We start from the raw sequence: 12,082 nt of genomic DNA on the forward strand, positions 1-12,082 counted from the left end.
TGTCTGAAACACAACTTGTGTCTATAGAATGTTTTACTACTTTCACTCCGAACCTAAATGCTATGCAACAATAGAAAACAGCAGTTTAATTATCAAAATTAACTTCTAGAAACTAAAGCTTTCAACAGTCAAAAGTATTCAGTAGGTTGCAATAAGCAGTCTACCTAAATATCAGGTTTGCCAAGCTTTTAAGCAGTTAAAAGTGACGAATCAAAGTGACGTCCAAAGACGTGCAGGTTAGGTGAATTGGCCATGATAAATTGCCCTTAGTGACCAAAAAGATTAGGAGGGGTTATTGGGTTGCGGGGATAGAGTGGAAGTGAGGGCTTAAGTGGGTTGGTGCAGACTCGATGGGCCGAATGGCCTCCTTCTGCACTGTATGTTCTATGTAATATAGTACAGGACATAGTCCCCAATATTAAGTAAATTTAATTTCATTAAAATGTACTTTCAAAATTCTGAAAAGCAAAAAAAGGGCCACTATGCTTTGCTGTTATGTTAATAATTTTGGCTGTGAAGTATAGTATTTAATTACAGCTCCGCCTCAATACAGTTCAGCCTCAATACAAGACTTTGCCTCTAATGTTGTCATCATGAAGCTCAAAAATTTTCCAAGTTTTTTTTAATGCTGTTGTAAAGCAGTTAACTGACTATGACAGCATCTTTGCTGTTACAAACTGCACAATGCTGACAACTAAATAAACAGAAAAGTTATTTTAACCAATGCGATCTCGCTGTGAACAGTAGTTTTGGCATAATGGCTGTAATAGTTTGCATTATAAATTGAGCATGCAGACCATGATATTTTTGTCCCTCATTCTCCCACTGTAGACAGTAGTCCAGATAACCAGTGATGAGGGGTGGGAGAAACTTGAACATTTTTGGAGTAAGCATATATTTTTCCTCCAAATACAATCTTGGCATTCTAAATATGTATTATCAATGTGTTTCTGTTCAGCAGCACTGTAAACCTCACACAAATCTTTGCTGGAGCAAAAAACCTTATCACAAAGACAGAAATGGCACATGAATAAGCATGCAGGTCCCAAATTAAGGCAAGGTTTGCTGTGGCAAACATAGTAAAAATACATTACAATGCATTAGGCATCATGGAGCATGGCTGTGGAAAATACACACATTTAAGTTAATAAAAAAGGAGCAGATTCATTCCCAATTCGCTACAGCATTCCAAATTAAGCTGTTGATATGTTTTCCCAATTAGATAGCTAAAATCCTAAACATGGTCCCATATTATCACATTTTTAAAACTTGAAATTTATATATCCCCCAGAGGATCAATTACTCAATGATATTGTAATTTGGAACAAAATGAAAAGAAGCCAACATTTCAGCCACTCAGCCAGCCTGTTCCCTCATTCAGATTATTCAATTAAATACATAGTGAAAGTGACTTTACATCAGGATTTCTGGATATCAGAATAAACTACTGAATCGGACTTGTAAATCTTGTTGGAATGTTTTCTTCCAGAATGATCCAGTTGAGCGTAAATTATTGGGCCCTAAAGTTTTAAGAAAAGGAAACAAATATTCATAATTTTGACACATTATTCAAAAATTGCAGGTGCATGACATTTATCGTACTCAAATCTAAAGGTTAATTTAACAAGCAGTTAACGTCAAACTGGAAAAAGCAGTAAACCTCTGGAAAATTCTCTTTTTTTGCTGTGGAAAATGAAGTGCTCCACTATACTTGGTCATGCATGGGTTTTTCTCACATTACATACACCAGATATGAATGGTGGATCTGTGGTAATATAACCCAGGGAAAGTACTGAGGTTAGGGGTACATGTGCTGTCACTGGACATCTGTCAAAATCACAGCAAATCCGGTTCCTGATTATTTTTCTTATTGAACTGTGGTATACGGAGAATTAATTGTTGCAATCAATAAAAAGCGTTTTTTCTCTGGGTCCTTATGATATGAGCATGCAAGTAAGACATTGAAGACAATTGTTGGAATTTTCCAAAAATTGCAGAGTGCTGGATCAGGTGGGGAAAAGCAATGTGAAACTCGCTGGTTTCACAGCTGCCTTTTCTAGCCAGATCAAACGGCACTCTGTGCAATTTCAGGTACTGGCGAGGATTACAATACAGCCAGCTGGGGAGGACAAGGCTTAAACTCTCCCGTAAAACTGGAACTCAGAGATTGGGCGCTGATTTTAAATTAAAGGCCTGCTCACAACTCCCCCGGACATCTGGACCCCAGCAGACAAGGGGAATATCCCAAACCCTCGAACATGGAGGGCCAACTTTCCCCCCCCAACTACTCAATGGTTGGCTTCCCCCCCACCACACCGCGGCCCCACAGCATGCTGACATCAGAGTGATCCGGCCCCCCCGTCCTCCCTATCTTCGCCAGCATCAGGGTACCACCCATTCCCTGTGTGTCCCCTACCACCACATAATGGGAACTCCCCCAATGGGGTTCCGTAGAGACTCACAACTGGCGCTGCCCAACCATGTCTTTCACGTGGAGGGTGCAGGAATATGCAACTCTCCTGGAAGCAATGTTAAGCCACATAATAAATGTCAAATGCAGTCAATTTCATGGAAACCAGGTCACTCCCCTCGCCTCCGCAAGTCCCGTTACGACCCTCTTGTGAGAGTTAGTGGCCATAATGGGATTTGCCCGTGGCGAACAGGCCACGAGAATCTTGCCTAATATTGCTATGAATTTCTCCTCATAATAATGCTCACTCCCAAACAAATCACCTCAAATCCTCAAAATCATTCCTCCTTGGTGGCATTTGATACCTTAATGGTTTGAACAGAACTGTTAAAATTTGTAGGCGGAATTTTCCAAAGATTGCACGGTGCGAAAGCTGCGTGATATCCGCTGGCCAAGATTCCTTTTCTCGTCTGATTAAACAGCACTTTGTACAATTTCAGAATGCTGGAAAAGATCACACAGCCAGATTTTTTGGGGGGGAAGAGAAGAGAAAAGAGAGCCACAAAAATGCCTGCAAAGCCGGGATTCTGAAATTGGGCGCCCTTCTCTTGATCTCAAAATTTAATTTAAAAACCTCCTCCCCCACACCCAAAGAGATTGGGCCCCCGTGGCAGACAATGGAAGCACATCCCCATCCCCGCACGCAGAAGGGTAACCCCCCCATCACGCATAGAACGGGGCACACCCTGCTCCTCTCTTCCCCTCCCCCCCCCATGCATTGGGGTGACCAAACTTTCCCCACACTTCCAATTCATCAGCATCAGATCACCTCCCCAAAACTAGTGCCCCCCCCCACCCCCCCAATCGCTGGTACTATTCCCCACTGCCCTTCCCAGTCTCCAGCCCTTCCCACACAACGCATGCACAATTGCCCAGCGCCCCCCCCCCCCCCCCCCCAAAAGGGGATCCCCAGAATGCCCACCTGGCACTGTTACAGGCCATACGCCTCACCACTCGCGGGCTATACTCATGTCTGCACCTTTGTCGTGGCTTTTACAACTGGTTCTTGTTTTTGAAAACCAGTAGTGCTTCGCGCCGGTGTGATGTCACACCGACTGGGTGGGAGGATAAGGCATGGGTGGACGTTATGGCGTCAAGGCTAGTTAAGTATATGCTACTTTTTGGGCATGAACCTGATCATACCCCAGAGGGGAAGATTCCAAACTGAGATCTCATTGCCACAAATCCCATTATGGCCTTCTTGCGGGATTTAGAGGCCATAATAGGATTTGCGCCCACAGAAAACAGGCCGCTAAATCCTGCCCTTTTATTGTAAGGCATTAATTTATTGGGAATTTAACTGAGGCAATGGAGGTCTTAGTTCTGGAACCATAACCGTTTTAGATGCTATGTCCATATTAGGGTATTTTATTTAAGAATAAAACAATGAGAGTGTAGCACGGTGGCGCAGTGGGAGCACTGCAGTCTCATGGCGCCAAGGTCCCAGGTTCGATCCCGGCTCTGGATCACTGTCCGTGTGGAGTTTGCACATTCTCCCCGTGTTTGCGTGGGTTTCAACCCCACAACCCAAAGATGTGCAAGGTAGGTGGATTGGCCATGCTAAATTGCCCCTTAATTGGAAAAAAAATAATTGGGTACTCTAAAATTTATTTTAAAGGTAATAAAAAAATAAATTTTTGAGTTGCTACATCTTAGTGTTTGGACTTTTTTTCTTGTCCATCATACCACGAGCCTCCCTTTCATCTGCAATTTGTAAACCAAGCTGGAATCAAAGAGGATGGCAGTGGTAACCCGGGAAGGGATGGCGTTAACAGGATCAAATTTTAAGGTAAATTATCTGTGTCAGCTTAACCTACTAGTTTCACAGCAAAACTTGACTATAATTAGAAAATTTTAACCAATTTGACTGTGAAATGTCTGAATCCAAAGCCGGTCATCTAAAATACTTTGCATTTAGTTGTACAACTTAAAAATAATAATTTAAATGTTTGGTTTTAAAAGTAACGTTTCACTGCATATAAAAAGAAACAAAAAAGTCTGAAATGGCATATAGTCAAAATGATAATGAGTTAGCTTTGATGTGGTTTTCTCAATAAATAACAATTAGCTAGCCTGCCTCCATAATTGACAAATAGCTCACACCCATTATATTATGAAGCTTTTGATCCCTTTCCCTGGATACTGTCAGGAATTAAACAGAATGTCAGATATTAGAGCTTTTACAACTGAAGGAACAGCTGAGGCAAAGAGGCCAAAGAATAAGCATGATCAAAAGTCATGATGTAAAAGCTGGTTTGCTTTAGTCAAGATATTGAGCGCAAGTATTCAATACTTTTGTGTTCGCTGTTTTGTGTTACAATAAGTTGTTTCGACTGAAACAAGTAAATCCAACGTAACAATTGTTCTGTATGTTCACGGATATTCAATGTTTAGGAAGGACAGACAAGGAAGGAAAGGCGGTGGAGTTGCGCTGATAATAAGGAATGAGATCAGTGTAGTCGTAAGGGAGGATCTCAGATTAGAAGAACAATGTGTGGGATCTGTTTGGATGGAGCTAAAAAAACAGCAAAGGGCAGCTATTGTTGGTTGGAGTTGTTTACAGCCCACCAAATAGTAATGCTGAATGCGGGGCACATTATTAATCAGGAGATAGGAGAAGCTTGTAGCATGTTCAATACTGTGATCATAGGTAAGTTCAATCTGCACAGAGACTGGTTAAACCAAGTGAGCATCAATGCTGAGGAGGTCGAGTTTCTGGAGTGTGTTAGGGATGGGTTTCCAGAGCAGTTTCTTGAGGAGCCAACTAGAGGACAGGCTATTCTAAATCTAGTATTTTGTAATGAAAAAGGATGAATTAACGACCTAGTTGCGAAAGAATCTCTAGGGATGAGTGATCACAGTATGAGAGAATTTTACATTGGGAGTCACTCCAATGCGTGGGCGGCACGGTGGCCAGCACTTCTGCCTCACAGCTCCAGGGACCCGGGTTCAATTCCGGCATCAGGTGGCTGTTTGTGTGGAGTTTACACTTTCTCCCCGTGTCTGCATGGGTTTCCTCCGGGTGCTCCGATTTCCTCCCACAGTCCAAAAAAGTGCAGGTTAGGTAGAATGACCATGCTAAATTGCCCATTGATATCGAAAAGAAAGTTAGGAGGGGTTATGGGAATAGGGTGGAGGTGTAGGCTTAAGAATGGTGCTTTTTCCTAAGGTCCCGTGCAGAATCGACGGGCCGAATGGCCTCCTTCTGCACTGTAAATTTTATAATTTTGAAAGTGAGGAAGTTCAATTTGAAGCCATGTCCTGCAGACCCTCATCAACGTCAACTTGGTTCTGGGTGACATCCCCCAGCAAGGTGGTCATTCTGTTGAGGCCCTCAGCTACACCCCACCGAGCACGGGAGTGGCAAACCCAGCAACCCCGGTCTCTTTGCCTGTGAGCAAAGATAGCTACTCGCCTCTTCGGCTCCCCACAGAAGCCCTAACGCCAGGTTCATGTTTTCCAAAAGGAGTACTAATCGGCGCCAGTGTGAGCTGGGGAGGCTGTTGGATAGGAGGTCGTTCTCATTAATTGTATGGAAATGGGGCTTAAGTGGTGATAACTAGTTTCTCGCCATGCTACGGCGAGATCCCCATTTCACCTACGGGAGCGGGCCAGTTGCGTCACCTGGCATCGATCTAGTTTTTGGCCTCTCCCGCTATTCACCGGCCTTGTTACGCTTGAATGAAAGCGCAACAAGGCTGGAGATTCGTGTTTAAACATAAGTAATTAGGTCATGGGATTTGAGTGGGATAAAAATGAAGTAATTAATAGGAGGAGCTAGGTCTGTGACTGTCAGTTTTTGAATTTGGCTGTGAGTGAATAGCAGTGTGTGCAAAAGGCTGTCTGACACAATCAGCACTAATCTGGCAGGATCCCTCTCTCCCTTCAAGCAGTCTCTCAAAAGATCTCGCTATCTAAAGAACAACAAGTAATCCTGTGTTTGCTAACTCTATTTAAAAGTGTTTTTTGACCTCTGATGAACTTTGCTTGACTGGAAATAAAGAAGGGATGAGTTAGAAGTTAGTGTTTTTTTATTCTTAAGCATTGTTTAACCTGTAATTATAAGCTATAATTCTGTGATATTAAGGTAGTTTAATGCAATATAAATAACAAAATGTTTGTTTTTGTGAGGTTCCGGGTATGGGAGGAGAGGGGGAATCAATTGGATTGGATTGGATTGGATTTGTTTATTGTCACGTGTACCGAGGTACAGTGAAAAGTATTTTTCTGCAAGCAGCACAACAGATCATTCAGTACATAGAAGAAAAGGGAATTAGCAAACGTGACACCACTGTTTAAAAAAGGAGGCAGGCAGAGAGCAGGAAATTATAGGCCAGTGAGCTTAACTTTGGTAGTAGGGAAGATGCTGGAATCTATCATCAAGGAATAGCGAGGCATCTGGATAGAAATTGTCCCATTGGGCAGACGCAGCATGGGTTCATAAAGGGCAGGTCATGCCTATCTAATTTAGTGGAATTTTTTGAGGACATTACCAGTGCAGTAGATAACGGGGAGTCAATGGATGTGGTATTTCTGGATTTCCAGAAAGCCTTTGACAAGGTGCCACACAAAAGGTTGCTGCATAAGATAAAGATGCATGGCATTAAGGGTAAAGTACTAGCTTGGATAGAGGATTGGTTAATTAATAGAAAGCAAAGAGTGGGGATTAATGGGTGTTTCTCTGGTTGGCAATCAGTAGCTAGTGGTGTCCCTCAGGGATTCGTGTTGGGCCCACAATTGTTCACAATTTACATAGATAATTTGGAGTTGGGGACCAAGGGCAATGTGTCCAAGTTTGCAGATGACACTAAGATGAGTGGTAAAGCGAAAAGTGCAGAGGATACTGGAAGTCTGCAGAGGGATTTGAATAGGTTAAGTGAATGGGCTAGGGTCTGGCAGATGGAATACAATGTTGACAAATGTGAGGTTATCCATTTTGGTAGGAATAACAGCAAACGGGATTATTATTTAAACGATAAAATATTAAAGCATGCTGCTGTGCAGAGAGACCTGGGTGTGCTAGTGCATGAGTCACAGAAGGTTGGTTTACAAGTGCAACAGGTGATTAAGAAGGCAAATGGAATGTTGTCCTTCATTGCTAGAGGGATGGAGTTTAAGACTAGGGAGGTTATGTTGCAATTGTATAAGGTGTTAGTGCGGCCACACCTGGAGTATTGTGTTCAGTTTTGGTCTCCTTACTTGAGAAAGGACATACTGGCACTGGAGGGTGTGCAGAGGAGATTCACCAGGTTAATCCCAGAGCTGAAGGGGTTGGATTACGAGGAGAGGTTGAGTAGACTGGGACTGTACTCGTTGGAATTTAGAAGGGTGAGGGGGGATCTTATAGAAACATATAAAATTATGAAGGGAATAGATAGGATAGATGCGGGCAGGTTGTTTCCACTGGCGGGTGAAAGCAGAACTAGGGGGCATAGCCTCAAAATAAGGGGAAGTAGATTTAGGACTGAGTTTAGGAGGAACTTCTTCACGCAAAGGGTTGTGAATCTATGGAATTCCTTGCCCAGTGAAGCAGTAGAGTCTCCTTCATTAAATGTTTTTAAGGTAAAGATAGATAGTTTTTTGAAGAATAAAGGGATGAAGGGTTATGGTGTTCGGGCCAGAAAGTGGAGCCGAGTCCACAAAAGATCAGCCATGATCTCATTGAATGGCGGAGCAGGCTCGAGGGGCCAGATGGCCTACTCCTGCTCCTAGTTCTTATGTAAACAAAATTCAAGAAAATACATGAGAATACGTAATAGGGCAACACAAGATATACAATGTAACTACATAAGCATTGGCATCGGTTGAAGCATACAGGGTGTAGTGTTAATGACGTCAGTCAATAAGAGGGTCATTTAGGATTCTGGTGACAGTGGGGAAGAAGCTGTTTTTGAGTCGGTTTGTGCGTGTTCCCAGACTTCTGCATCTCCTGCCCAATGGAATAAGTTGGAAAAGTGAGTAAGCCGGGTGGGAGGGATCCTTGATTATGCTGCCCGCTTTCCCCCGGCAGCGGGAGGTGTAGATGGAGTCCATGGATGGGAGGCAGGTTCGTGTGATGGGCTGGGCGGTATTCACGACTCTCTGAAGTTCCTTGCGGTCCTGGGCCGAGCAGTTGCCATACCAGGCTGTGATGCAGCCCGATAGGATGCTTTCTATAGTGCATCTGTAACAGTTGGTAAGGGTTAATGTGGACATGCCGAATTTCCTTAGTTTCCTGAGGAAGTATAGGCGCTGTTGTGCTTTCTTGGTGATAGCAGTCGACGTGAGTGGACCAGGACAGATTTTTGGTGATGTGCACCCCTAGGAATTTGAAACTGCTAACCATCTCCACCTCGGCCCCGTTGATGCTGACAGGGGTGTGTACAGTACTTTGCTTCCTGAAGTCGATGACCAGCTCTTTAGTTTTGCTGGCATTGAGAGAGAGATTGTTGTCGTTACACCACTCCACTAGGTTCTCTGTCTCCCTCCTGTATTCGGACTCGTCGTTATTCGAGATCCGGCCCACTATGGTCATACCGTCAGCAAGCTTGTAGATGGAGTTGGAACCAAGTTTTGCCACGCAGTCGTGTGTGTACAGGGAGTAGAGTAGGGGGCTAAGTACGCAGCCTTGCGGGGCACCGGTATTGAGGACTATTGTGGAGGAGGTGTTGGTGTTCATTCTTACTGATTGTGGTCTGTTGGTCAGAAAGTCAAGGATCCAGTTGCAGAGTGGAGAGCCAAGCCCTAGGTTTTGGAGCTTTGATATGAGCTTGGCTGGGATTATGGTGTTTAAGGCGGAGCTGTAGTCAATAAATAGGAGTCTGATGTAGGAGTCCTTGTTTTCGAGATGCTCTAGGGATGAGTGTAGGGCCAGGGAAATGGCGTCTGATGTGGACCGGTTGCGACGGTAAGCGAATTGAAGTGAGTCAAGGCGTTCCGGGAGTATGGAGGTGATGCGCTTCATGATCAGCCTCTCGAAGCACTTCATTACAACGGACGTCAGGGCCACCGGGCGGTAGTCATTGAGGCATGTTGCCTGGTTCTTCTTTGGTACCAGTACGATGGTGGTCTTCTTGAAGCAGGTGGAGACCTCGGAGTGGAGTAGGGATAGGTTAAAGATGTCTGTGAATACCTCTGCCAGCTGGTATGCGCAGGCTCTGAGTGCACGACCAGGGATCCCGTCCGGGCCCGTCGCCTTCCGTGGGTTCACTTTCAGGAAGGCCGATCTGACTTTGGAAACTGTGATGGTGGGTATGGGTGAATTATGGGCTGCTGGGGCACGCGACAGCGGATTGTTGGTTACCTGCTCAAACCGAGCATAGAATGCATTAAGTTCATCGGGGAGGGGTGTGCTGCTGCCAGAGATACTGCTCGGCTTCGCTTTGTAGTCCGTTATGTTGTTTAGTCCTTGCCACAACCGCCGAGAGTCTGTCTGTGACTCTAGCTTAGTTTGATATTCTCTCTTGGCATCTCGGATGGCTTTGCGGAGGTCGTACCTGGATTTCTTGTATAGGACAGGGTCGTCTGCCTTGAACGCCTCAGATCTGTCCTTCAGTAGGGAGTCAATCTCGCGGTTGAGCCATGGCTTCCGGTTGGGGAACGTACGTACTGCTTTCTTTGGCACGCAGTCGTCCACACATTTGCTGATGAAGTCTGTGACGGTGGTGGCATACTCATTTAAGTTAGTCGCTGAGTTCTTAAATATGGACCAATCCACTATCTCTAAGCAGTCATGTGAGAGCTCTTCTGTCTCCTCGGACCAGCACTGCACAACCTTCTTAGCTGGATTCTCCCGCTTGAGTTTCTGCTTGTAAGCCGGGAGAAGGAGCACAGTCTTATGGTCTGATTTCCCAAAGTGCGGTCGGGGGATGGAACGGTAGGCGCCCTTGATTTTTGAGTAGCAGTGGTCAAGAGTGTTGTCGCCCCTGGTGGGACAGGAGATGTGCTGGTGGAATTTTGGCAGTACACTCTTGAGGTTGGCTTTGTTGAAGTCTCCGGCCACAATGACAATGCACAATGAACAAGGAATTAATGCTGATTGTGTCAGACAGCCTTTTGCACACACTGCTATTCACTCACAGCCAAAATGAAATTCAAAAACTGACAGTCACAGACCTAGCTCCTCCTATTAATTACATCATTTTTTATCCCACTCAATGAAATGAAGGATCTATTTATGGGAGGGTGGTTTGAGAGCTTGGAGGAGTTGAATGAGAAGTTTGGCTGGCGCGGGAGGAGAGTTTCCAGTACATGCAGATGCGGGATTTTTCCCATAGCACCTGCTTCTTCGTTGTTGGAGGAGGTGCTGTCAGGTGGGGGTTGGAGAGGGGAGTCAACTCGGTAAAATGTTGAAAATTGGAATAAAAATACTTTTTAAAAAAAAATTTAATTTTAATAAACCATATCCTTATTTACGCGTGCGATCACTTCTGGAATGAAGTATTATTTCCTCATTGTTTCACCAATTTAAAGAAAGTACTGGGGTTCCTGTCTGGTATCCCAGTAAATGTTGGGGTCTGGCCTGGGATCATAGTAGACCACACCTAGAGTACTGCAAGCAGTTTTGGTCCCCTTAAGGATATTATTGGCATAGAGGGAGTGCAACAAAGGTTCACCAGACTTGTTTCGGGGATGGTAGGACTGTCATATGAAGAGAGATTGGATAAATTGGGCCTGTATTCTTTAGGGTTTCAAAGAATTAGAGGTGATCTCTTTGAAACCTTCAAAATGCTTAAATGTTTAGACAGGGTAGATGCAGGCAAGATGTTTCCCCTGGCTAGACAGTCAAGAACCATGGGGAACAATTCCAAAATAAGGGGGATGCCACTTAGGACCAAGATTAAGAGAAATATCTTTACTCAGAGGGTTGTGAATCTTTGGAATTCGCTACCCCAGAGGGGTAATTGAGTTTGTTCAAAGCAGAGATTTATCAATTCTTGATTTATTTTATTTATTTACTTTTAAACTTGTTTTTATTCAAAATTTTACAGAATGTTTACAAAACCACTATTAAAAGGCAACAAAAAATAAAAAAAATTAACTTAACAAAGTAAGGTGGGATAACTACCATTTACAAGAAAAAAAACCCATACAGTCCCCCCCCCCCCCCCCCCCCTTTGCTGCTGCTGCTGACCTCCTCACTTAACGTTCCGAGAGAAAGTCAAGGAATAGTTGACACTGCCTGGAGAACCGCAGCAAGGACCCTCTCAAGTCTCCAAACCTAGAAATCCAGCCATGTCACTGACCGAAGTCTCCACACTTGGGGGTTTTGCATCCCTCCACATTAACAAGATCCGTCTCCGGGCTACCAAGGAGGCAAAGGCCAGGACCCCGGCCTCTTTCGGCTCCTGCATTCTCGGATCTTCTGACACCCCAAATATCACTATCCCCCAGCTTGGCTTTACCCGAGTGTCCAAGACCTTGGACATAGCTTTGCAAAGCCTCTCCAAATTCTTTAAGAGCCGGGCATGCCCAGAACATATGGACATGGTTGTGCTGGGCTCCATGAACACCTCACACACCTGTCCTCCACCCCAAAGAACTTGTTCATTCTCGCCGCTGTCTTGTGCGCCAGGTGTATCACCTTAAACTGAATAAAGCTAAGCCTGGCACAAGATGAGGAGGAATTGACCC

The 12,082-nt window shown here is 44.5% G+C and overlaps 1 protein-coding gene across 2 annotated transcripts in view; it reads right to left on the minus strand.

The window, feature by feature from the left end:
* Positions 1-493: 493 nt before the first annotated feature.
* Positions 494-12,082, minus strand: part of mpzl1l (myelin protein zero-like 1 like) — a 69,772-nt gene continuing 58,183 nt past the window's right edge. For both annotated transcript variants that reach the window (XM_038801882.1, XM_038801879.1), the window contains one exon: positions 494-1,520. In XM_038801882.1, the coding sequence (XP_038657810.1) occupies positions 1,511-1,520 (10 nt within the window). In that variant the 3' untranslated portion in view covers positions 494-1,510. The remainder of the gene's footprint in view (positions 1,521-12,082) is intronic.

The sequence above is a fragment of the Scyliorhinus canicula genome, chromosome 7, assembly GCF_902713615.1.
Source record: "Scyliorhinus canicula chromosome 7, sScyCan1.1, whole genome shotgun sequence".
In the NCBI taxonomy this organism is placed as follows: Eukaryota; Metazoa; Chordata; class Chondrichthyes; order Carcharhiniformes; family Scyliorhinidae; genus Scyliorhinus; species Scyliorhinus canicula.